Raw genomic sequence first — 26,165 nt, forward strand, 5'->3', positions numbered from 1 at the left:
CATTATTATCTTGGACACTTAGATCGTAGCTAATGTTTTTTGTTAGTATTATTAATCCTGCTGTGATAAATATCACATGTATATGTGTCACAGAGGATGCTAATTGCAGTTCACCCTTTAGTAGCTAATGAAAACCTCTTCTCCGATTGACCTCTACCTTGTTTGAAGGCTATTTACAAACTCCCACTTCTCCAGGCTGAATTATCTTGTATACCTGTTGCCTCAGCCACTTTTCTTCTTGCCGTCTGAATTCACTTTTTATTTTCTGCATTGCTCTTTAACCATGTGGCCAGAATTAGACCTGACACGTTCCCAGGTCTGACCCACGGGGAGTGAAATGTGTTTTTATGACTTTTCCCCCATCATTTTGCTTTTCAATCTTGTGCCCGCTTCAAGACAGCCAGAAACAAAACAAAACGGCATCACTGCGTTACTGTTTAAATACCTACCACCATCTGACTCAACTCTTTTCATTTTATATTTGTCTAGTCCATGAGAAACTCCTAATGTACACTTTACTAAAGAGCAATCCTATTTGTTTCTGGTATAGTTTCATATTACTAAGGTACCTTTTCTGATGTTGCACAGCAGTATTTGTTGTTGTTGTGCGTTTTCACCAATGTCATTATTTCCTCCTTGCTATGAATTGAAAAGTCTTTCAGAGTTTAGGTGGAAACTATAAATATGCCTGTTGCTTCTCCATCTGGCCTGGCCTGATGCGACTCATGTTATTGAACATATATCGTTGAACAGCCAAGAGGCACGTGTTGCTTCAGAAATGGGGAAGAGATGGAGAAGTTTGATCAATATGAGTCCTGACCGTTGAGGTTGCCCAGCTGAGAAATAAAATAAAAGGCTGTTGAATCCACTCTGAGGGCTCTTCTGTTTTTCATAGCTTTGATGATTGTATCATCTATTGGATTACCATTCTCCACTAAATCTTAGGTAGTCAGGAGTTCAAATAAAAGGCAGCTGATCACATGCCACTTGCTCTGAGAAGTACAGCGTGGAGGCTCACAAGAATAGAAGGAAGTTGTCTCTGTTACCTGTTCTGAGTTAGAAAGTGTAGACTTTGGTCTTTAGGTTGTGAAAAAGAATTGTTGAGAGGTTTGGTAAATAATAAAGCCTCATAGGAATTAATGATTAGATAAAAATTGAATAATATGTTAATATCTTCAATTTAAAGAAGTCGTGTTTGAAAAGTATAAATTTTGGTTCTCTGTAAAGGAATATTAATTTTATAATAGATTGTAAAGTACATTTGCCTCTCACAAATATGAAGTTAAAAAGGAAATAAACTAGCTATAGTTAAGATGATAATTTGATTTTTGGCAATTAAAAGATATTTTGTTCCTTTTACGACCTCTTATAAGATAAACATAGTGAAGAAAATATAAGTGTTGTCCTGTACCACTATTCTATACCTAATTACCACAAAACTACTAGGTTATTTTAGTTGTGATTTTTATTTTCTATTGAGAATTTTTCAAATTTTAGAAATTAATAAAGGAATCTCTAATAGATTTTACATGAAAGTTTATTTCATAGTCGATGTAAGTTTTTCAGGTTGTTACTGGAGGTTAAAAAAAGGATAACTTAAAGGTATACAACATATTGAAGCAAAGTACAGTAAACCACCTTCTCCAAGGCATCTTGTATAATAGATTTTTTAATGATATGCTTGGCTCACTTTTCACTGCTTTAGACAGTGGGTTAAAAAAGAGACTAAAGTGTTGGGAGTTCAGTTTGCTGTAAATTCAAATTCTACCAATTTTACCTGGCAGCAGTTTCAGGGCTATGATTCTTTTGGCACATTTTAATAAGCTACATTCTCCCTGTTGATCTTTTAACTGAAAATCTCAATACAGTCAATTCTCATTCTTCATAATAGTTACGTTCTGCATAGTCTCCATGAATACCGAATTAGTGAATACTGAACCATCACTCCTAGGGAGAATTCAGGGTCAAGATCCTGCAGACTTCTGATCACAACATTCATCTTCATCAGTTGATCAATACATAACATTGTTTTATGTGTGTTTCCGATTAAAGTTACCTTATGTAATATATATTGTTGATTCATTAACATTGAGCTCACAACCAACTTGTGTCCAAAATAAGCTTATCTAATTTACATATTTTCTCCATAAGGTACATCAAAGCCTTCTTATGATCAGGAACACTAAACAGCACTTCAGCTCTATCCTTGGAGGCTATATTAAACAGCATAATCACCAATAAAAAGCACAAAAATACAAAATGCATGGTACTAAATAGACCGTGAAGGAGACATTTATAGTATAAGAGCTGAAACAAGAAGGCAGAGCATCCCCTTGTTGGACCTCAGCTGGGAACATGTGCACTAGGTCACTCAAATATTTCTGGGCCCTGTGCATGTCTCCAAATGACTGCAAGAGTGCCACGAGTATTAATTTTGAGGTTACAAATAAATTTTAGTGAGTAGGCAAATTTGCCAATGCAAAATCCATGAATAATGAGAATCAGCTATATAAGTTTTTTCAGTTAGTGAAAACTACAATACTGTAGGGTCAGCCCTTGCACAGCAGCTCCTCCACCGTAGTCACCAGCCAGTCTGCACAACCAGTCAGCTTGTGGGTCAGTCCCTCCCACTGATGTGCAGACAGCAACCCAGGTTCACCTCCAACAAGAGGGCACACACAACCCATACAAGGGCACACCTGGAGCACCTGGCTCAGGTGACCATGGAGACTGTCCCGCTGGGCCCCACAGGACACATACGTAAGGCCACTCTTGTAAGGACGGGAGAGGGAGACACAGCAGCCCTACCAAGTATGTAGAAACAAACAGGGAGATGACCAACATGGGGGGAGGGGGAGACCAAGAAATATGTCCCAAATGAAAGAACAGAACAAAGCTCCAGAAAAAGAACTGAACAAAATGGAAACAAGCAACCAACCTCTCAGATACAGAATTCAAAACACTGGTTTATAAGGATACTCAGTGATCTCAGTGAGAATTTCAATAAAGAGATAGGAAACATAAAACTGGAGATTGAAAACATAAAAAAAAAAAAAAAAATCCCAGTCGGAATTGAAGAATACAATAACTGAAAAAAAGAAAACAATAACTGAAATAAGTAATTAGAGATAGTCAGCAGGAGATACGATAAAGCAGAGGACTGAATCAGTGATTGAAAGATGAGGTAGCAGAAAGTACCCAATCAGAACAGCAACAAGGAAAAGAATCCAGAAAAGTGCAGAGAGTTTAACAGGCCTCTGGAGCAACAATAAGCCTACCAAAATTCACGTCATAAGGGTGCCAGAAGAAGAAGCAAGAGATCAAGGAATTGAAAACCTATTTGAAGAAAACACAAAACCTAACAAAGGAAGTAGATATACAAGCCCAAGAAGTGCAGAGTCCCAAAGAGGCCCGCACCAAAACACATCATAATTAAAATGCCAAAGGTTAAATGTAGTGAGAGATTCTTAAAAACAACAAGAGAAAAGCAGTTAGTTACCTACAGGGGAGCTCCCAAAAGACCGTCAGCTTCTTTCTCAACAGAAACTTTGCAGGCCAGAGGGATTGGCAGGAAATGTTCAAAGTGATGAAAAGTAAGGACCTATAACCAAGATTATCCAGCAAGGCTATCATTTAGAGTTGAAAGACAGATGTAGAGCTTCCCACACAAGAAAAAGCTAAAGGAGTTAATCAGTACCAAACCAGCATTACAAGAAATGTTAGAGGGATTTATTTTTGAGGAAGAAGAATGAGAAAAAGAAAAAAATCAAAAATATGAATAATAAAATGGCAATAACTATATACCTATCAGCAATTACTTCAAATGTAAATGGATTAAATGCTCCAATCAAAAGATAGAGTGGCTGAATGGATAAGAAAACAAGACCTTTACATATGCTGCCTACAAGAGACTCACTTCAGATTGAGACAGGGATAGAAAAAGATATTTCACGAAAATAGAAACAAACAAAAAAAGTTTGGCTAGCAACACTTATACCAGACTAAATAGACTTTAAAACAAAGCTATAACAAGAGACAAAGAAGGACCCAGTAATTCCATTTCTGGCTATTTATCTAAAGAAACTCAAAACACAACTTTGAAGGGACATGTGTGTCCATGTTTATTGTAGCATTGTTTACAATAGCCAAGATATGGAGGCAACATGGATGTCTACCAATGCAGGAATGAATAAAGAAGAGGTGGTACATATATACAAAGGAATATTACTCAGCCATAAAAGAAGAATGAAATCTTGCCACCTGCAACAACATGGATGGACCTAGAGGGTATTGTGCTGAGTGGAGTAAGTCAGACAGAGAATGGCAGATGCCATTATGATTTCGCTTACATGTGAAATCTAAAGAACAAAATAAACAAAGCAGAAACAAACTCATAGATACAGAGAACATTTTGTTGGTTGCCAGGTGGAAGGGGTGTTAGGGGTTGAGTGAAAAAGGGGAAAGGATTAAGAAGTGCAAATTAGTAGTTATAAAATAGTCAAGGGAATGTAAAACAGTGTAAGGAATATAGTCAGTAATATTGTAATAACTACGTATGGTGTCAGATGGGTACTAGTTTTATTGGGATGATCACTTTGCAAGTTGTGTAGATGTCTAATCCCTATGTCGTACGCCTGAAACTAATATTATATGGTGTGCCAACTGTATTTAAAATTATTTTAATTATCTAAAAAATACCTTCACAGCAAAAAAAAAAAAATCCATGAATAATGAGAATCAACTATATAAGCACTCTCAGTGAAAACTGCAAAACTATAATTCTTTTTTAAAGAGTTTGTTGTCACCCTTGGTTTTTTTAATGTTGCAATATATAGTGACTTAATCATGGCAAAAGTGAACTAAAGGAATAGAGAAATGGTTAGGCCTGAAAACCAACCAAACAAGAGTATCTCTGCTTATTTGGGAAAAGTAAATATGTAAGATGCTCTGAGATATTGTAGGACTCTTTTACTGTTACTTCTAATTAAATGTCTGCAGGTCACGTGCCTGGTGTCACAAGGTCCTATACATTGTAAATGAAAAGTGCTCAAAAACAAGGGCGTTATTGTGGGTTACAGACCTTTGGGTTGAACGTCAACCTTTGACTTCTCCGGAAAAACCCCCTTTTGAGCACTTCATCTCCCTAAGAATTTTGATGCTGTAGCTTACCAGAAGTTTGTATGATGATTACTTCTCTTTCATTTGTTTTAATAATTTCTAGATTTTTCTTGTTCTTTGGGGGTATTAGGCTCTATTCCAAAAATACTTGTGTTCTGCCATTATTTTCTTACAAACGTGCATAGTCTTATGCACACTAATTTACCACAGATGTATGCAAAAATGATCATTTATTTTTGGAAATCGGAGCAGATATTAGGGTTGGTGTATAGAATTATTATTAAAATGACTTGTTTCTAAGGCAGATGGTTTCACAGGGTTTTGTTAACTTTTCATTTGACTGCTCTCTATTAATTCTCATCTGGAATTTAAAAAGCAGATTTATTTCTCAAGGGATTTCATTGGTTTCATCTTGGTAATATATCTTCTATGCTGATATATATGCTGATAATATAGAAAATATAGCTACATTTAAATAAAATGTTACATTAAATACATCCCTGAGCCCAGCATGGCCTCCACAAAGTCTCACTTTAATGTCAGTGGGTCAGCCCTAGTTCACTGTGCTCCATTCGTTTAACTGGATAAATACCAGAGTTTTGTGGCAGATGATTTTTTGTTTTTCTCACATCGCTTTCTTTTTCTGGAGGTCAGGGATGTGTTTGTTGTGCCAAGTTCTTAAAAAGCCAGCATACTTGCCAGCAGATTTGCGAAGGCTCCCTGGGGTATATCATGAAGGAGGGGAGATTAGTGAGCTGGTGATAATCAGACAGCCGCCAGCCCCTTTAGATGGTTGTCTGAGCTGGTGATGATATGTACACTGTAGAGCTAGGAATTGTTTATGCACATCTCTTGGCTCGCTGTCAGGAAGATAAGAACTCTTCTTGTACTTCAAAGCCAAAAAGGCGGGGATGGGGTTGGCGGGGGCGGGGGGGGGGGGTAGGCGGGACATATGAATCTGTTGGATGGTGCCTGATCCCTCTTTTATTTATCTAGGAATGTTCTGTGTGTATATGCAAAGGGAAGGAAAGAGTCATTCAGATCATTCAAGTTTACGTGTAGTTTGCTTTAGCACACGGTCAGGGACCCAAACAGACTCAGATGCTTCTCTCCTGTGTCTGTCTCCGGTTTCCTCTTAGCTGATCGTTACCGACAGGCCACAGGCCCTGGCAAAATAGATGAAGGCTGCGGGGTTGTAAGGGAAAGACTCCTCACAAATAATTAAAAGTTGTCTCTCGTTTGGGGTTGAGAGTTGAAAGAATTGGATATAGCTTCAATTTTTCCCTTAATTAACCGGTTGGCTTTTGGTAAATTGCCTCCCCTTGAACCTCCTCGTCTGTGAATTGAGGGCGTCGGACAAGATGTTCTGTTCGTCCCTCGTATCTCTCACATGCTCTGGTTCTGTGATTCCTTGCTCGTGGAAGCTGCTAACAAGATTGTACCACCTTTGAAGTCACATGTTCTATCAGCAAAAACTGCTTCACATTGCATTTATCACTGGGCAATACAGTGGTCTTCACTGATGGATATTTAAATGTAATGAGTCTTAAGATGCATTCTGTTTTAAGAGAATGGCACATGGCATCAAGCCTGTCAGAGTTAGACACTGATTTTCTTGCTTATATTTTTCAAAATCAAAACATGGAATTGACGACCTCTCAAAGATATCGTTGGAATGGACTTTCGGGAAAAGCTTTAACAACCCAAGAGCTGAGATTAAGTTTGTTTCCCTGGCTGTGTTTCCTGAGCTGCATGTGCCTAGGGATAGAAACCTCCTGGGGGAAGAGAGACTGCCAGACGCCTGCTGCGGAGCTTACAGCTTTATCGCGAGTGCGCTGCTCAGACACATCAGTTATGAGGCTTTTGGCTACACTTAGCAGAGATCCCAACTTAAAACTGGGGAATTAATGGCGCGTAATTAAACACAGAGGCAGGACGGGCTCCAGGGTCAGTCCAGCCCAGCGTCGCAGGCGCTGCTCCCCTGGACCGCAGGGCTGCCTCAGCGGTGCCGTCCGCATGTGTGGGCTTCGTCGCGCCACAAGGCCCACAGCAGCGTTTTGCTCTGTGTTCATCTACTGCAGTGTTGGGGGTTCTCGACCCGGGCACTGTTGACATATGGGGCCAGAAATTCTTTGTTTTTGTGGAACTGTCCTATACCTTGTAGCATATTTAGCAGCATCTCTGGCCTCTACTCTACCCACGCGATGCCAGTAACACCTCCTCCCTGAGGGTGTGATAATCAAAAATGTCTCCAGACATTACCAGATGGTTGTGTAGAGGGATGTGTGTGTGTGTGTGTGTGTGTGTGTGTGTGTGTGTACACATGCAACAATACCCTGGTTGAGAACTGCTGGTCTAAAGGAAGACAGATCATTTTGTCAGGTGGCTCTGTCTGAAGTGTGAGGAAACGTATTTTGTAACAGACGCCACATTTCCCCCTTTTTCTTCCTGCCTCACGTGGGTCACTCCCCCGTTCCCACTCTATTACCTTAAGGAGGTGGAATTCCCTTCAGACTAATCGGGCCCGCCACCTGCTCTAGGGATGGAGTCAGTCCCCTGAGGCATGTGACCGTTGGGGGTGTGGGTCGAGTGTCTTAGTAAAGTCAGTGGAAGGGGGATGGCAGCCGGGTAGGAACACAACAGTGTCTGTGACCACTGCATTCTAAATTTGTCTTTATTTTTCTTCCCCTCAGTGAGGACTATGGAAAGAACTTCAAGGATATTACACATCTCATCAATAATACCTTCATTCGGACTGAATTTGGTATGGCCATTGGTCCTGAGAACTCTGGAAAGGTGAGACTCATTCGCAAGTGTAGAGCCACATGTGAACTGTCAGAAGTTAATATTGAAATAATCCAGTGATACACAGCAATATATTTAGTTTACTATTACAATATTTTAAAATTAAACATAATTTAATACAGATCACAAAAGAATGCAATTCAGCACACAGTTTCTTTTTTGGCCCCTAAGATGCACCAAAAACACTTCATGTGGCATTCGTTTAACATTACAATGTAAAACCCTTGAGACAACGTTTTAATCTTTGGGAAACTGGCTAATCTCAAACTGACCAGGCTCAAATTCTTAGGTATGATCCACTAGCTCAATTCAGGATAATATTTTTTGATAAGACTAATACTTGGGTGGGGTATACCAACAAATCTGTTTTTATAACTTTTCTTACTTTTGGAACTACAGTTTTCTTAATTAATGTCTGGTGAAAATGGTGTAAGAACTTCCTGTGCTTTTATAGTGTTATACCCTGAATCTGAACTTTCTTCTTCCTAATCAGGTGATTTTAACAGCAGAGGTGTCTGGAGGAAGTCATGGAGGAAGGATCTTCAGATCGTCAGATTTTGCAAAGAACTTTGTTCAGACCAATCTCCCTTTTCATCCTCTGACTCAGATGATGTACAGCCCTCAGAATTCTGATTATCTTTTAGCCCTTAGCACTGAAGTAAGTCTAGTTAAAGAACTTGTCTTGCCTTTGGATTTTTATTGTCTCAAAATATACTGTCTTAAAAGAACCCTGTATGTAATGCTTTTATTCAGTGGTGGACTGCTTTCCAGTGACTTCTTAGGTCTTGAAGTATGTTGTTGTTTCCTATTTGGTAAAGGGCATGATTTTCATGATTTTCATTATCTATTCTAGATAAGTATGATGTCTAGTTGTCATTATGGTTTTTTAAGTAAATAGATGTGTGCTATTGGAGTAATGAACTAGAAGACAGTTTAATCATTCTTTTTCTGCAGGGGACAAACATATTGTCAAAGTCCTAATGTCATTGTTCCTGTCCTGCGGCCAAACCACATCTTCATAATTTTTCTTTTTTGTTTGCAGCATAGTATATCAAGCATATTGGTTTCTGTCTTTGACACTCATGTATCAAATATCTAGAGTCTTAAAAAAAAGATATCTCAAATCCCTACACCCCTACCACATGCCTATACTCTCCTCAGAAACCAGTGTCCCTCCCACCTCTCTTCTGAAAGTTTCCCGAGGAGCATGTTCAGCTTTTCCTTTCCTGAGGACCAGTGTCCTTTATCGTGAACGTTAAAGGCCCAAAGTGGCTGAGTTGCTAGACTGGGATGATTACAGTGATACTTTATATTCATATGGCCTTCCCTCATCTTATTTCTTAGAGTGTGGTCTACTGACCAGCAACGTCAGATAGAAACTCCTGGGAGGCCTGTTTAAGGTGTAGATTCCTAGGCCTCGATTCAGATATAGTACATCGGTGACTTTTGGCGGCAAGGTGGCTAGTACTTTTAACAAGCTGAGCCTGTACACTAAAATTTGAGAGCCACAGCTGTGATGACCATTCTGGGGACAGAAACAGGGTCATCAAATGTGGACAAGTCAGACTAAGCAGAGGAGTGGCAAAGGGAGGGTGAAGGGCCCTGGAAGAGAGGTCTGCATTCTGGGCCTTCAGCAGGCAGGTCTCTGAGCAGAGGTAAGGTGGGAGGGCTCAAGGAAGGTCGGAGTTAAGCTTAGCCAAAGAAGGCTGGAGGAAGGAAACTAGTCTGCCGGGTAGGCTTCAGATCTTCAAGAAACAATTCCTGGAAACTGGCCTCCAGCAGCTTGAGCCGAAGGCCCTTCAAGGGAGCAAAGACCCCTTAGGAGGGGACAGAACTCTCGGTTTCCCCTTTGATCACCCCATCACCATTACAGAATATCTTAAGATTATTGAAACAGGCTATCCTCAGAAAGAGGGGAGCACAGTCTGCTTTTATACTTCAATTTCCTTCCAATTAAGGGTAAGTTTGAAGTACAAATAATTAGGATAGAGAAGATGGACCAGTTTGTACTAAAGTGCAAAGAAGTGATATCAGACCCTTTCCTGTTTCTAAGTAGAATTAGGTAAATTAGAAATTCTGGGAGGTGAATATTACAAGCACAGGAAAAGTTAAAGGAGAATGGTCAGGGGTGGCGTGAGCACTGAAGGTCAATTCTGCCCAGATGGGGCCCATTTAATTTCAGCTGTACCAGGACATCGCTGTCCCACCTCCACTGACTCTGGGCCCAACCGTTGCCAGTGTAATCAACGCTGTCAGTCTTTGTCTTAAGAAAGTCTTTGCTGCATTTGGAAGTTTTGGCCAATCCCTCCTTTTGGGAACTCCGCTTTGTTTTTTTTCCTCGTTTCTAACCATGCCTTCTTAGTCTCTCAAATTTTCAATCTAATCTTAAATCTCTACTGCTCATTTCACTCCAAGCAACTTTCTACTCTTCCCCTTTTAACTACTACTATAATGTGTGAGATTCTCAAGTCCCGGTCTCTGGCCCTGGCTTTTTCCTTGGGCGTCCGAGTCCTGTCTTGCCGCCCCCGCACATCTCTAGCAGGATGTCGCACAGGCACCTCAGACTCAATCTTAACTAACTTCTTCCTGCTCTTCTCTCAGACATACTCTCTTCCCTTAATCCTTATACTGGCTAAAGGTTCTACAGTACACCTTATCCCTCAACCAAAATCCTAGCATGAGTGACTTACAAACACAGACACACACACACACACAGACACCCATTCTATCCTACAGGAAAAGTTGTTCAGTTTTACTGAATCTGGCTTAAAAGCCTCTTCCTCACAGCCATGGCTTAGAGCCTCACTAACTCTTCATGAACTAATGTGGCAGTTTTCACCGCTTTTCCTGGTTCTGATTTGGGCCCTCTGAACTCTGGCTTTCCCATTGGCATCCAAGTATTCCACCTAAAAAAGTTAAACTGACTGTGTCATCTCCCTGTTTGGCACACCTTCCTCCTTTGAGTACCTCACGTGAAATGAAGACCAGACTCCTCTGCGTGGCACAGGAGGGCTGCCTGTGCGCCAGCCTTCCCCTCGCTCCCTGCATCTGCTCTCCCTTCCCTCACCTTGGAGTTTGTGCTCCATCGACGTCTGAAGGCTTTGAGCTCGCCGCACAGACAGCAGTGTCTGATCACCTTACTGCCTTTCCTGCCTGGTTCCCGTCTGCCTTTGTGCCATAGCATCTACCGCGCCATGTGCCTTCTTGAGGTCACACTGCTCACCATTTAAGACATAGTTCAGCTGTCTTCTACACAAACCGTTTCTGATGTGGTCAGCGCCCTTCCTCTCCCTTCCCTTAGGCTAGAGACCGTGCTCGCGTAACACCACACTGTATCAAGCTTTCTTGTCTGGCCCCTTGTTAACCTGTGAGCTCCTTGAGAGCAGGTAGAGTGTCTTAGGTGTCTTTGTATCCCCCATGCAGCATCTGGTGCAGTGCCTGGCACCTGGCAGGGACCACGTAAGCAGTGTTTCCTCTGAGCTTCCAAGACCCCGAAGGGGCCCCTGTAAACCATGTGTGTGTTTCTAGAGCTCAGGCAGCTCGGACGGAACTTTAGCATGTTTTTAATGTCCTGAATAATTAGATGTGAATTATTAAAGGTCATATAAACAGCTGCACAGGAGAAAGCTGGAATTTTGATAAGTCATTTATAATCTTTCAGAATGGCCTGTGGGTGTCCAAGAATTTTGGGGAAAAATGGGAAGAAATCCACAAAGCAGTATGTTTGGCCAAATGGTGAGTAACAGAAGACTCCATCTGCACAGAGCCCGAACCTTTCCAGACAGCACTGCCAAAGTCGCACAGATAAACACTGAGCATTCACTGTGTGCCAGGCACTCCTCAGGGCGCCACAGGGGACACGAGAAAGGGGTTTTACACAGACCTTGACCTGAAGGAGCTTCTGATTCTGCTGGGAAAGAAAACTTAGTCTCGCAAAATGCTAGAATTTGAATAGAATACAAGGCATGTGACTTAGTAGCTGCTGCCTGCAAAAGATTTATTCTCCATAAATGGTGACATCAGTTAGAATTGTAGAAAATACAGCTTTGATTTGGGGACTTACGTACTTCCCTGTGCCCAGATTTACATTCCCTCATCTAGAGATCCGTTTCAGTTACAAGGAATGTAGTGTGGAATCAGGAAGAAAGCAAGAGAGCTCGCAAACTGTCAGAATCACAACGTCCGTGCACCAAACTTCACCGCACTTCTCTTGGTGGGATGCTCCCACACCCAGGCGCCTGCCCAGAGACAACACAGTGGAGTCAGGTCACCTTGGTTCTAACCCGGCTCTGCTGCTAGTCAGTGGCTTAACCTCTCTGGGCTTTAGTTTTTTTCTTTCTGTCTATGAATGGAGATTTGTTTGAGGAATTTGGGGGATGGCTAAGCAAGAATTGAATCAAGAGCCTTCATCCCTCCAAAATTCTTCTTAGGCTCACACCCTTGTTTAGAGCCTGTTTGTTCTTTCTCTTTGACTAATTTCAGCAAATTTGTTCATCTGGTTTCCCAGTTAACAGCAGATTGCTGCCAGAGGTGGGGTATATGAGCGCGAACAGCAGGCGCCTGCCAGGAGAACCGTAAGCAGACAGACCGAGGGGGCAGGATGGAACTTAGTGCTAGGTGAAGCGCACACACGCCTCAGCGCCTGCTGACGGGAACGCTGTGTCGTTGGAGTCGCACCTGATGTTCACAACAGTGATCCGTAATCCCAAGGGAGGGGTTAATGTTTACCGTCTTCCACTTAGGGCGTCATTGCCAAATATGTCTACCAAAATTAACTAAAATATTTTAAGATGGTGCTTAACTAAAGTGGGCCTTTTCCAGAAAGTGCTGGTTTTTACAGCACCAGTATGGTATACATGCCACATCTGCTTTCATTTTATGGGGTTTAATTGTTTGTACCTTATATGGAATTTTTAAAGTAAGTTAACAAATTGTCTTGCTTCTGATGGATCTAAAATATTTAGGATATGTTAAAGAAAGATGGTAATGAAAATTACCATCATTAAAATTCATCTTTACATATGTATCATCACAATGTACACTTTATCTTGCAATTTTTGTCAGTTATGCCTCAGTAAAGCTAAAAGAAACAAACGGAAAGTCATCTTTAAAACTGGAAAGTTATTTTGAAATGATGTTTTATTTTGTATTCGATACACAATTTTTTACTTTTGTAACTCGTTTCTTCGATTAGTCTAAATATAAGCCAACTGAGTGGCTGATACCTGTTAACTCACTTTTTAGATCTTTGATTTCTAGGAATTGACAACCTAAAGTTCTGACACAACATGCTCAGGGCAGCCCCTTGTGCTGCGGCTGGCCTATCAGTACCATCATGGTCTACACCCAGTTGCCTGCGAACTCCCTTTCCAAATTAGAATTTAAATACTTCAGCCTCTGAAAGAACTAAAATTATTTAGCTCATGCAAAGCGTTGAACTAGATTCTGAAGGAAAGCAACAAAACGTAAAACTTAGTGCCTGCCCTAAAGAACCCAACAGTGTGATAGGAGAGATAAGGCATATACTATGCGATTAAAATAACTAAATGGGAGACAAAGGAGTGCCAAGTGGCAGATACAGAATGGGACAGTGCCCTACAGCAGTTTCTCAACCTCAGCACTAATGACATTTTGGACCGGACCGTTCTTTGTTGCGGGGGTCATCCTGTGTATTGTAGGATATTTAGTGGCATCCCTGGTTTCTATCCTTTAGATACTAGTAGCAACTCCCCTTCTTCCAGCTGTGACGACCAAGAATATCCCTTAAGGAGCAAAATCGTCCCTGGTTGGGAACATTGCTCTAGAAGTTTATAGCAAATAAGCCTTCTAGTTGGAGTGACAGGGAAAGCTTCATGGAAGAGCTAGATTTTAAGCTGGAGCCTGAAGATCGTAAAGGTAAGAGTTGGTTACACACACAAAAAAAAGCATTTTAAGAAGGAAATACTGTGAACAAATGCAAGAGACAGATTCAGAGAGCATAAGTAGACCAGTTTGACCAGCCGGAAGAGCCAACATAAAGAAGTAGTGGACCGTAGAAAATGCCTGGGGCCAGGGTGTGGGGACCTTGACTGTGAGACTAAAAGAATCAGGCGTACAACATCCGAGGAGGCAGTTTTGGCTCATACCAATGGATAAAGATTATTTAACTTGGAGCTTGGTCCATTAACAGTCTTGAACCATGTCTGTTTCCTGTCTTTGGCTCATTGTAGGGGATCAGAAAACACCATCTTCTTTACAACGTATGTGAATGGCTCCTGCAGTAAGTATATTTTAGTTCTAGAGGAATATCTAGTTGTCCATTTACGATAGAATATTCTAGAATTTTAAGAGGTAGAAACATCAAAGATCCTTCCATTCTTCTGTAGTTTTAATAGCTGAAGATAGCCGTTAATGATTTTTAAAATATTGTAAGTACAACCAAATTACTATACTGTGTCTAGACCAAATAAAAATAGGGGCTGTACATAGATACAGTGTACTTAATCTTAGCAACGTATTTACATAAAGTAAATGTTGGGCTACAAACAATAACGAAATGCATAGTGACTTTTGCAAAAAAAACATAGATTGCGTTTGGGTCAGTGGAAGCCATTGGCTTTCCAATCAGTGGCACAGTTTCAAAGCAAAGAGCGTAATCTTTCACTTATTTATTCAACTAATTCATTTCATTCATTCATTCATTCATTCGAACACCTACAGTATTATGCTAAACACTATTCTAAGGATGGCGAGAACAAGGCCTGCTCTCACGGAGCTAAATTTAAGTAGGGATGTTGGATGATCAACAAGAAAAGCAAACTCAAAGAAGACAACTTAGGATAAGATCATTTCAAACTGTGTCATGAAGGAAGTAAAGCAGGGTGCTGTGGCTGTAATGTTTTAATGCAACACTGTATTGGAATTAAGTAAACTCTATTTTTCTGTCCAGTGTGAAACCTCACATGTATAAATAAACCCAAATGTGAATTGCCTATGTCTAATGCCATGTAATTTTAAAACATTTCTAAGACAGTTGTTTGAACCTAGAGGTTCACCAGTAAGTGAAGTTTTAATTAATATTTTGTCTTGCTTAAGAAGCTGATCTTGGAGCACTGGAATTATGGAGGACTTCAGACTTAGGGAAAAGCTTCAAAACCATTGGTGTGAAAATCTATTCATTTGGTCTTGGGGGACGTTTTCTTTTTGCCTCTGTAATGGCTGATAAGGTGGGTGTTTGCCTCTTCTCTTTGGGTTCTGGTATTTCTGTAAATGTGCCTCAAATAGATCCCTTTTACTATATGTACTGACAGTTTCTTGCCTTCTTGCAGTATCTAATATCACTGTAAGATTTGGGGGTGATTCTTTTTATAGAGGTTGACTGACTATTCTAGGCTACTCTGCACTCCAGCCTGTCATCACCACATGATTTCTGGCATCTGTTTTGGGGTATGTAGACCTAGTATTTGGGTTTCACTCAGACATGGATATCTGAAAAAAGCAATCTACTTGCTCATTATCCAGGAACAATAACAGAAATAGGTAACATTAATTGAGTACCTACCATATACTAGGTACAACTCTGAGTCCTGGGAATATAGCAGTGAATAAAACAGATAAGTGCCTTATATTTAAGGAGAGAAGGTAGATACTAAACTAATCAATATAATAGAACATCAGGTAATGATTAAAACTATGAAGAAATGTAAAGCAGAATAAGGAAGTAGAAAGTGGCAGGCTATTTTAGCGGCGGGGTGGGGGGTGGTGGTGTGGATGAGCTCTCTGAGACCTGACCGAGGTGAGCACATCAGCTGTGTGGACATCTAGGCCGAGGAAAGAGAAAGTGCAAAAACCTCGGGCTGGACCATGCCTGAAAAATCGGAGAAAAGTGAGAAGGGCAGCATGGCTGGAGCACAGAGGAGGGTGGGCCGAAGAAGGGGGGCCGGCAGCCAGGTCAGTCAGGGCCTTCGTAGGTCGTGATTAAGACCTTGGCTTTTATTCTTTTTGTGTTGGGAAGCTGCGAAAAGGTCGCGAGCAGGGGAACGATGTGATGTGACTGTTCTTTTGACAGAACAGGTGTGTGCAGAGTAGTCTGATGGGAGGGGCGGGAATGGAAGGCGCGAGAGCAGCTGGGAGGCTGGTACCGTCGGGCCAGGCGCACCAGGTCGGACCAGGTGCCAGCAGTGGGTGAGGGGAGGAAGCGGTAAGGTGGGTAAGGTGGTAGATGCGTATTTTAAATGGATTGCCAGTCGGGTTTGCTGATGGATTAGATGCGATCGTGAGAGAATGAGAGGAACCAAGGGTAACTTTATGGTCTTTGGTCTGAGCGACATGGTGAAGGGTGGTGCTGTTTACTGAGAAGGCAGAGACTGCAAGAGAAGCAGGTTTGTGGGAGGAAAATCAAGAATTCAGTTTTAGATATAAGATGCCTATTGGATATCTACGTGGAAATGTCAAATAAGCATTTGGGTATTTGAATCTCCCACAGTTGTATGTGATATTTAAGGCGTGTGACTAGACGGTATCTTCTGGAGGAACGAGTAGGTAGATGAAAGCTGAGAGGACTGAGCACGCCCTGAAGCACCCAGCTCTGAAAGGTTGGAAAGAGCCGGACAGCTCAGCAAAGAAGGCTTGACGGGGACGGGGGGGGGGGGGGCAGTGAGGCGGGGGAAGCAGGACAGTGTGAGGTCACGAAAGTCAAGTGGAAAAAATGTCTCAAGGAGGAGGAAGTGATCCACTGTGCGGAATTCAACAGAGATGCTGAATTAGTTAGATGAGTGCTGAGAATTATCCCTGGGAGCTGGCAAAATAGAGGTGGTTGGTGAGCTTGATGAAAGCAGTTTTACTTGGAGTAGTGAGATTAAAAGACTGATTAAAGTGGGTTCAGAGAGAATTGGAGATGGGGAAGCAGACTCAGTAACTACAGACAACTCCCTCAAGCAATTTTGAAATAACCTTCCCAACAACCCTATAAGCTAATGCTCTGTTATCTTGATTTTTATTTGAGGAAATTGAGTAACTTGCCTAGAGTCACCAGAGGTGGTACCCTGGTGGACGTCAGACTGACTCCAGATATAGCCTCCTCCACTGTACTGTTACTGTCTACAAAATTAAAGTTCTACCATGTGCTTTTGAATTCTAGTTTCTACCTATAACAATGAGAGTAAGAGTCAATGTAAACTACTAGGTATAAGTTAGAAAAATAAGCTAACCATACTTGTCACTGAACTTTAAAGAGTATTTAACATGTGGAAGCCCTGGGACTAATTCTCACACTGTGGCTAATTGTGCCTTGTAGCTATTTTAAACTATTTATCAGAAAGTAAGTGTTAATCGCATCCTTAACAGACTCCTTTTAAGAGCTAAATACGCCCTGATCAGCTTCTTTTTATTGATTTCTGACTCGGCTTGGCCTCTTTCCAGCCTCGCACGTTCCCCTCATTATGGCTACTCTGAGAGACTCCCTTAAAGAGGAGACATGTCACTTCTTGACTTCCCTTGTGACCTCCCAAGCATGGATTTTATCTCCATTTTCTAGACCCTTAATTATCTAATTCTTTGGATTATGCTAGGCCTGTCTCAAAGGAAGCAAACCTTTATGCAGCAGTCATCATTTTAAGAATTATCTGAGCAAGGATATGTGAATGGCTATAAAGCCAAACAAATGATGGTCCCATCACACCCTTGGCTCTATTGAAGGAAATGGGAATGTCAGAGGTTGAGAGGATAATAGCTTTTAGGCCACACCAGAATGAAGAAAGAAGCCAGAGAGGAAGCCAAGGTAACCCTACTTACAATAGAATGGATTGTCTCATTGCCTGGAACTTTGCTAGAGGTTAGAAGATGCTTTGGTAGTTGGTACTGGGACCTTTATTTATAGCAATTATGCCCAGTGAGGAAATGGATAATGATACATATGGTTATTAAATAATAATGTTCCTATTATGTCCTTGCACGTAACACCTTGGCAGAAAATTAAAAAGGTAAATGTTGTCATTTGTTTCAGGATACAACAAGAAGGATTCATGTCTCAACAGATCAAGGGGACACATGGAGCATGGCCCAACTCCCCTCTGTGGGACAGGAACAGTTCTATTCTATTCTAGCAGCTAATGATGACATGGTATTCATGCATGTAGATGAACCTGGAGGTGAGAGCTTTTCACTGGCCTGCCTTTGGAATCGTAGAGATTTAAGCTTCGAGACTTACTTTTGAGTCGCTTTCCTTCTTACATGTTGATTTTTCCTCTTACCCCTAGGTATTTATTAGTGTTTTACTGAATATTTTGTCTTAGAGATAATATGTAGCCTCAGTTAAAAAGGCCACTTGTTTTGACATCATATGGTTTGTGTGCATGTCCAAGTGTTTTAGAGCAATGCCGCTCTAAGAATGGCCAGGAGACTGGTACTGTTTTTTACAAACTCACTGTTACCAAGTAAGGAGAGGAAGTAAGAGCAGGCTTTTCAAAACTCTTACAGCCATTTGACCAAGTAATTTAATGTCTGTTGAATCTAATGATAAAAGAGTTGATTATATTTTGTCTGTCTTTTATATTTCATTTTTCTAATGATTAATTTTATATTTTATAAAAGCATTGGTTTGTGACATAATGGAAATTTAAAAATTGATCCTTCACCACAGAGAGTTTGATAAGCATTGTTCCAGAGTATAAAGATTTAGATAGAGCTATGTAAGACACGACTCTAAATACAGTGCCCGTGCCACCAAAATATATCTGCACAGAGCTTTTCTGTAGTATCTGATTAATTCATCCGGTAAACTCAGCATCTTCCATATTCCTGGCACTAAGCTGGGTACTGGAATTAAAAATGGACCTGAAGATCTCGCATATTAAACTGATTAATTCTCAGCTCTGCGTCTACATCGTGAAGAGAGACGGTTGGCTGATGTGCAGTCGTTCAGGGGTGTGTATGGTTAGGCTGTTGCTGTCTCTCTGTTCCCTTCCAGGACTTAGAGTTTTCGTTCGTTTGCCTATTTCAGATACTGGATTTGGCACAATCTTTACCTCAGATGATCGAGGTATCATCTATTCCAAGTCCTTGGACCGACATCTCTACACCACCACAGGGGGCGAGACAGACTTTACCAATGTGACGTCCCTCCGTGGCGTCTACATTACAAGTGTGCTCTCAGAAGGTGAGCTTGTCACAGCTGTCCTTCAGCCGAACATGTTGGCTGTTGAGGATTTGGGGGAGACCGATGGTCCTGTCCCCCTACTCATGTTGCTTACCCAGCCAATAGCCTACCCATGTAAATTCTGGCTCTTTAAATAAGTTATGGTAAATAGAACTAAGAAAAAGCAAAGCAATCACAAGGTAGAAAGTAATATTTTGGGGGGTCTACGTTGTTTAGTTTATAAAATAAGTCTTCTGTGTTGGGAGGTTTAGGCCTGCAGAGATGAGCCTGAGTTTGAACCACTTCTTGCTTTTCTCCTTACAGAGGGCATAGCAATAGCCAGCCAAGATTCTTGTGTTCTACCCAGTGGTTCTGCAACACTCACCTTTACTAAAGCCCAGTTATACAAATAAACACATTACTCTAAAGTACAAAGACTCCTCAGGTTTGAGTTATTTATGCATTTATTTTTGGTAGGAAGCACGGGATGTTTGTTTTTATTTTGTAAAGACCCTGCAGTGGTACAAGATCCTAAGTGATATTGGCCCCGTTTCCTCCCTGACCTCACCTGCATCCTGCTCGCTTCACTCTGGTCATTCAGGCTCTCTGCCAGTCTTTAAGCACGCCAGGTTTACACACTTGTGGCTTAGAGATAGGCACTGACTGCGCTCTCTGTTTCCCCAGATACCTGCAAGGTTGAGAGTCCTCCTTCCAGCCTCTGCTCACATTTACTTTCTGAATGAGACCTGCCTCACCACCCTATTCTAAATTTCAGGCTGCCCCTCCCCCACTCAAACACTCCGTCCCCCTTTAGCTGCGCAGATTTTTTCCATAGCACTTAGTTTCTAATATACTATGTAATTTACCTGTTTACAGCATCTAGCGTTTGTCTCGCTCTTCTAGAATGTGTACTTCACAGAGCTTTTTTTCTGTTTTGTTCACCGATATATTCCCAGAGGCTTAAAATAATTTTCACATAGTGGACATAGAATAAATATTTATTGAATAAATGAATTTTCCTTCATTTGCTTTCTCATTTGATTTTCCTTCAAAGCATGTTATCTCTGAATTTAAACCTGCAGCAGTTTGTGTCATTGAAAATGAGAATGGGGATAAAATGACATGAGAAAAAAAGAAAAAGAAAAGGCGTAAGGATAGGGTACAAGACAAAATCGGGAATTATTAATTCAGACTTAAGTACATACATTCCAATCTTGAGATTCCCTAAAACAGGCCCAGTATCATGGCCTTGTCTGAGTAAAGATGAGGATGCCTTCCCATTGTAGATTTTACCTCCAAGATAAACAAATGAGAAAGGAGAATGGACATCTGTCTGTTTGTGTTAATAAAGAGATAAAAGCTATCTTTTTTCAAGAGTGTCAGTCTAGATGATTTCTGGAATCAGCAGGGTCTCGTTCAGGTGAGAAGCCTTTTTCAAGTACCACATTCAGAGTGCTGCCCACTTACCCACCAACACTGAGGGTTATAATGGCGCCCCGTAATCTTCGTCAGGAGAGAGTTCTACAGTGATGCACTGTAAGCACCCTATTAAATCCAGTTTATCATGCTTAATGCCATTCTTTTCTCATTCAGATAATTCTATCCAGACTATGATTACGTTTGACCAAGGAGGAAGGTGGAAGCACCTGAGGAAGCCTGAAAACAGTGAATGCGACGCCACAGCGAAAAATAAGAATGAGGTTTGTGTTACTCCACTTGCCGTTTGTATTTGGAGCAAAGCAGCCATTACGCTCTTCCTGAGCCAGGCTTTTGAATAATGAAGTTTTATACTCGATTGAGGTCCACAGATAAAGGTGGAAAGTTTTGGAATAAGAGTAATGAAACTAATTTAAAATGTAGGGAATAGGAACCGTGAAGAAAAGCCAAAATACTGTGGATTATTTGTCTTCCAAAGAAAAGCATAAGTGAGGGAAGTGCGTGTGTTCTAGCAAACGGCCGAGTGAAAACAGAGTAGACAGTTGGGCCTTTGATTAATGAGGCGTCAGCGTGGCCGCTGTGAGACATTAGGAATTCCCCAAAAACTGTAGACTAGCCAGCCGTTTACGAACAGTGCGAAGCCGAACCGGCCGGAAACGGATGGAAGAGAACTTGGCCTTCTCCTCTTCTTGGGTGCCACATAGTCGTGAGTGTGGGTGGCAGCCCAGCAGTGCATGTGGAAGCAGGAGCTGACCCCGAGGAGAGACAGAACTAGAAATACAAAGGCGTTGCTCCAGGAGGTCCCAGGTTCCAGGAGTGACAGGCAAGAAACAACAACAACAAAAACAGAAAGAAAGAAAGAAAACAAGCTTTGTGTCTGGCTCTTTCAGAATTTGGGAAGAGCTTAGGGAAACACTCAGAATTTTCTTCAAAAAATGACAGTGTGTGTAGTTCCCGAGCTCCCCTCAGAATACCCGCGGCTGACATGCACTGCTGTTCCAGGCAGGGTTTTTTGTTTTATTTTAAGAGCCTCCGACAGCGTGAGATAAAAGGTACCCGCGCCACCCCCACTGCTCTCTCTTCTCCCTTCTCTGTACTCCTAAGTGCTATTGAGTCTCCTTCTCCCTTCTCTTCCCTTTTCATCCCTCTGCTGTGACCTTGCCCTGCTCTGCTTCCCGTAAGCCTGGGGAAGTACAGTGGCCTCATTAATGGCCCTGCCACCCCCGCACTTCCTGCCTCTCCCTCCTCAACACTCTTCATGGCTCCCCTTGGCCTGCAAATAAAGGCAGTGACCCGGTGATCGGTGATCGAGCCTACCTGGCAGGCTCTCCCGCCTTTTCCTTGTCATTGCCCACTCCGTCACTGACATGCCCTTGTCCCCTCTGCTGCTCCTGTATGTTTCCGCCTCCGCGGCCTTGCCGAAGTTGTTCCTAGGGACGCCTGTCTCCCCGACCCTGATTCATTAGGATTAGTGGAAACCCCGACCATCCTCACCGCCCATCTTCAGTTAGAACCAGTCATTCTACTTCATGTCATTAATAGCTCGCTCGAACCTTTTTATTGCAGTAAAATGTACATGACATAAAATTAACATTTTAACCAATTTGAACCTCTTTTAAAGCACTAAACTTCATTCTGCTTTATACCTCAACTAGTTTTCAAGAAATATTTCTTAAAGACAGGACTGTGTCTTATTTTGAATTGCCATCATGTCTTACACAGTATCTAAAATTTGTCAGGTATTCATCAAGTTTATTTATGCGGAATCATGCTTTAAATATTGATCAGAGGCTTTGGTGTAATGCATGAATAAAATAAATTAAGGCAGATTACACTGGAGAAAACAATTGCATAATTTGCTCCCAAATATGCTAATGCATTTCAGAATCAAGAATATCACACTGAGCCTATGACTCAACAACAACAACAACAAAAAACAACCCAAATTAAAAGAAAATGTACAAATTGCCAATAAGCACATGAGAAAATGCTTGACATCACTAATAGGGGAAATGCAAATCCACACCACAGCAGGAGATCCCCTCATGCCCATAGGATGGCTGCTATAAAAAAATAATAAGTGTCGGCCAGAATGTGAAGAAGTTAAAGCCCTTGTGTGCTGTTGGTGGGGGTGAAAAGTGGTACAACCACTGGAAAACAGTGTGGTCGTTCCTCAAAAAATTAAATGTAGAACCGCCATATGATCCAGCAAGTCCACGTTAGTGTATATCCAAAAGAATTGAACAGAGGGCCTCAAAGAAGTATTTGCACACCCGTATTCATAGCATTATTCACAAGAGAAAAAAAGTAGATACAATCTTGGTGTCCCCTGACAGATAAATGGATAAGCAAAATGTGTTATATACATACAATGGGATATTATTCAATCTTAAAAAGGCAGAAAATTCTGATGCATGCTACAACACGAATGAACCTTAAGGACATTATCCTAAATGAAATAAGCCAGTCACAAAAAGACCAGTACTCTGTGGTTCCACTTATATGAGGTGCCAGGAGTAGTTACTCATAGACAGAAAGTAAAGTGGTGGTTGCCAGGGGCTGCGGGGAGCGGGGGATGGGAAGTTATTGTGTAATGGGTAGAGTTTCAGTTTTTGCAGGATGAAAAGTTCTGGAGAAAGATGTGTGAATGTACTTAATATTACTGATCTGCACACTTAAAAATGTTTAAGATGGTAAATTATGGTATGTGCATTTTATCATATTTTTTTTTAAAAAAAGGAGTATCCTACTAAGGTTTGGGTAAAGTTCAAAGCTTTATTAGGCTCAGTGGGATCAGTGAAAAATTGCACCTTTGGTTTCAATCTAAACTTTGATTTCTTTTCACAGTGCAGCCTCCATATTCACGCTTCCTACAGCATCTCCCAGAAATTAAATGTTCCAATGGCCCCTCTCTCAGAGCCCAATGCCGTTGGCATAGTCATCGCCCATGGTAAGCAGCCCTCCCCACCCTCCCACCCACCAGGAAGGAGTAGCTGACTACACTGGAATTCAGCCACAGCCTTGAAACCTGTAAGAAAAATCAGCATAGGTGGCTTTTACCATCCTTTGTAGAGTGTCTTGCATGATAATGGTACTTTGGGTTTTTCATAGACTCCCATCAGAGAGAGCAACATGACTTTCCCCTTTCCCAAATTTTCAGTGGCCTTTTTTTTCCCCATCACAGGAGACATAATGGGAAATAATAGGGTAAAATCATTCAAAATTATTCTCTTGGCAGGAAATCCTCTCTGTTTCCTTGCTGATTTGTGCTGAGGAGATGGCGGGTTGTGTTGCAGGTAGTGTGGGAGATGCCATCTCAGTGATGATCCCGGATGTGTACATCTCACATGATGGGGGTTACTCCTGGACGAAGATGCTGGAAGGACCTCATTATTACACCATCCTGGATTCTGGAGGCATCATTGTGGCCATTGAGCACAGCAGCCATCCTATCAATGTGATTAAGTATGCATGAGCTCAGCTCTGCCCACACTATCCACATAGAGGGTAACTGTGGGAAGTTTTTCAGTTTGTTGGAAAGTTATAGACCCTGATTCAAATCTGTGCATTCCGAAGAACTGCAAGGAAGGTTCTGGAAGGGATTACATTTAGAGCAACTCAGATTAAAACACTCCCTCTAGGTAACACTTCTTGTCACTTTTAAAAATATTCTTTCCTCAAAAACATTTTGGAAGTGTTTAAGCTCTCTGGATGGGGAATGACTCTTTAAGTACAAGTTTTTATAAAGTAATTTCTGTTTTTGATTTGGAAGCCCATTCTTTCATAATCACTACCCTCTCATTCATTTGAAAGAATTTGTATAAAGGCATTTTCTTCTATACTCTCTGAGTGGACCCCTTTTCCCTACCCTGTTTAATAGGCATTAAAAATTGATAGAATTGTCAGCCAGAAAGCCATCTCCTAAATATGAGGGTTCCTCCCTGGTTTGAGATCAGACAGCCAGAGTGGTTTCCTGATATTCTGATAAATGTTGATCCCCTGTCATGATGCTTGGGGCTTCAGGTTCTCCACAGATGAAGGTCAGTGCTGGCAAACCTACGCGTTCACCAGGGAGCCCATCTACTTCACAGGCCTCGCTTCGGAACCTGGAGCGAGGTCCATGAACATCAGCGTCTGGGGCTTCACAGAATCTTTCCTGACTCGCCAGTGGGTCTCTTACACCATCGATTTTAAAGATGTCCTTGAAAGGAACTGTGAGTGTCTTCTCTGATCTCTTCTACCAGAAACTTATAAGCCTCTTTTCCTAAATAACCAATTCGGCTTAATATCTTTTCTCTGGAAAAAGAAAATGCGTATGAAAGGGGATTAAGAGATGTTCCAGGTGGGTAATCAGGCAATGGAATGGTATCATAAAAGCAGCTCCCTATTTGGACAGGAGAAATAAAATGGGGGCCAAACATGTAATTTAAATTATTCTATCAACTACATTATAAAAGCAGAAGAGGTGAAATTAACTTTAATAATATAATTATCTCAGTATATCCAAAATATTTTAAAATGTAAGCAATATTAAAAATTATCAATGAAACATTTTATATTCTTTTTCTTCTAAGTCTTCAAAATCTGGTGTATATTTTACATTTATCCTTATGGTAAATTTCAGTTCAGACCAGCCACATGTGGCTGCAACTATCATACAGAAATGCCAGAGACTCGGCTTCATGAAATTACTGCAAGCATGTGTGACAGGCCAGTTGAGTATAGCGTTTCACTGTTCGATCTCTGTCACATGAGACTTTTACTGCTTATAAGGATAATGCATGCTTGTGTTTGACTAAAATTATTTCATAACATATCAGGATTTTTCACCTGTGAGTATGGCAGAACTGTAAAGAGGAAACTTTAAGGAAAGAGTGTTGCAAAGGGCATCTAATTAATTGTGTCACTTTTCAAAATGTTGATAAATGAAGAAATTTTCATGCCAACAGTTTTGGCTTAAATGTCAGTCACAGGTGAGTCCCTAGAATGGCTGCTGGGCAGGCATGAAGCCCACACTGACCATTTCAGAGTTTTTGACTTCAAACTAGAAGGCATGATAAAGGCCCAGAAAATAGCTTCAGAAAAGGAGTTAAATGTTCAGTGCAAAAATCACAAGCAAATCCAGGCCCCAGAACAAAAGATACTGACTTTGTACTGAAAAATACGGAGGAGAAAATAAAAAACCGGAGCAAAGGTGACTACCATGTGACCCATAGTTACTTGTTGGCATAATATGATAGTTAACGTTTCAAGGTTTCAAGACGCTTTAGTTGAATTTTGGTCCTGACTATTATTAAACTGTATTATGGGTCCATTTCTTCAGAATGTTAAATCAGTGATTCCTGGAGGAAACAGAAGCACTCATTTGGACCTTTCTTTTCTATAAAATTGTTAAATATGATTTAATACTGGAGAGTCATTATTATTTAAATTCATTAAATAGGCTGTAAAGGAGCTGGCTTATGAGTTTTCCTCTCAGCAGGCAGCTCTACAGTTATCCCTGAAGTTTAATGTCATTAAAAGATTTGTTAAGCACCTGTTCTTTAACAGGCTCTGTGCTGGTCTTCATATCCTGAAGGATAAAAACCTAATCCACAGTCTTTAGGTCATAGCCTTTGAGTCATTTTTCCCAAAGTCGATGATAATGATATAAGCCAGGTTGACTGCTATCAGGTCTTCATGTGACAGCCAG

At 41.2% G+C, this 26,165-nt stretch overlaps 1 protein-coding gene across 5 annotated transcripts in view; it reads left to right on the top strand.

Moving 5' to 3' along the window:
• SORT1 (sortilin 1) overlaps nt 1-26,165 on the top strand; it is a 59,783-nt gene that overhangs the window by 22,133 nt on the left and 11,485 nt on the right. For 3 of the 5 annotated variants that reach the window (XM_036235106.1, XM_036235104.1, XM_036235108.1), the window contains exons 4-14: nt 7,812-7,914; nt 8,417-8,581; nt 11,585-11,658; nt 14,133-14,182; nt 14,998-15,128; nt 17,906-18,050; nt 18,902-19,057; nt 20,630-20,736; nt 23,321-23,423; nt 23,770-23,938; nt 24,497-24,687. In XM_036235106.1, coding sequence (XP_036090999.1) covers nt 7,812-7,914; nt 8,417-8,581; nt 11,585-11,658; nt 14,133-14,182; nt 14,998-15,128; nt 17,906-18,050; nt 18,902-19,057; nt 20,630-20,736; nt 23,321-23,423; nt 23,770-23,938; nt 24,497-24,687 — 1,394 coding nt within the window. The remainder of the gene's footprint in view (nt 1-7,811; nt 7,915-8,416; nt 8,582-11,584; nt 11,659-14,132; nt 14,183-14,997; nt 15,129-17,905; nt 18,051-18,901; nt 19,058-20,629; nt 20,737-23,320; nt 23,424-23,769; nt 23,939-24,496; nt 24,688-26,165) is intronic. The other 2 variants (XM_036235105.1, XM_036235107.1) reach the window with 1 other exon arrangement.

Source organism: Rousettus aegyptiacus, unplaced genomic scaffold, assembly GCF_014176215.1.
Source record: "Rousettus aegyptiacus isolate mRouAeg1 unplaced genomic scaffold, mRouAeg1.p scaffold_m13_p_17, whole genome shotgun sequence".
Taxonomy (NCBI): Eukaryota; Metazoa; Chordata; class Mammalia; order Chiroptera; family Pteropodidae; genus Rousettus; species Rousettus aegyptiacus.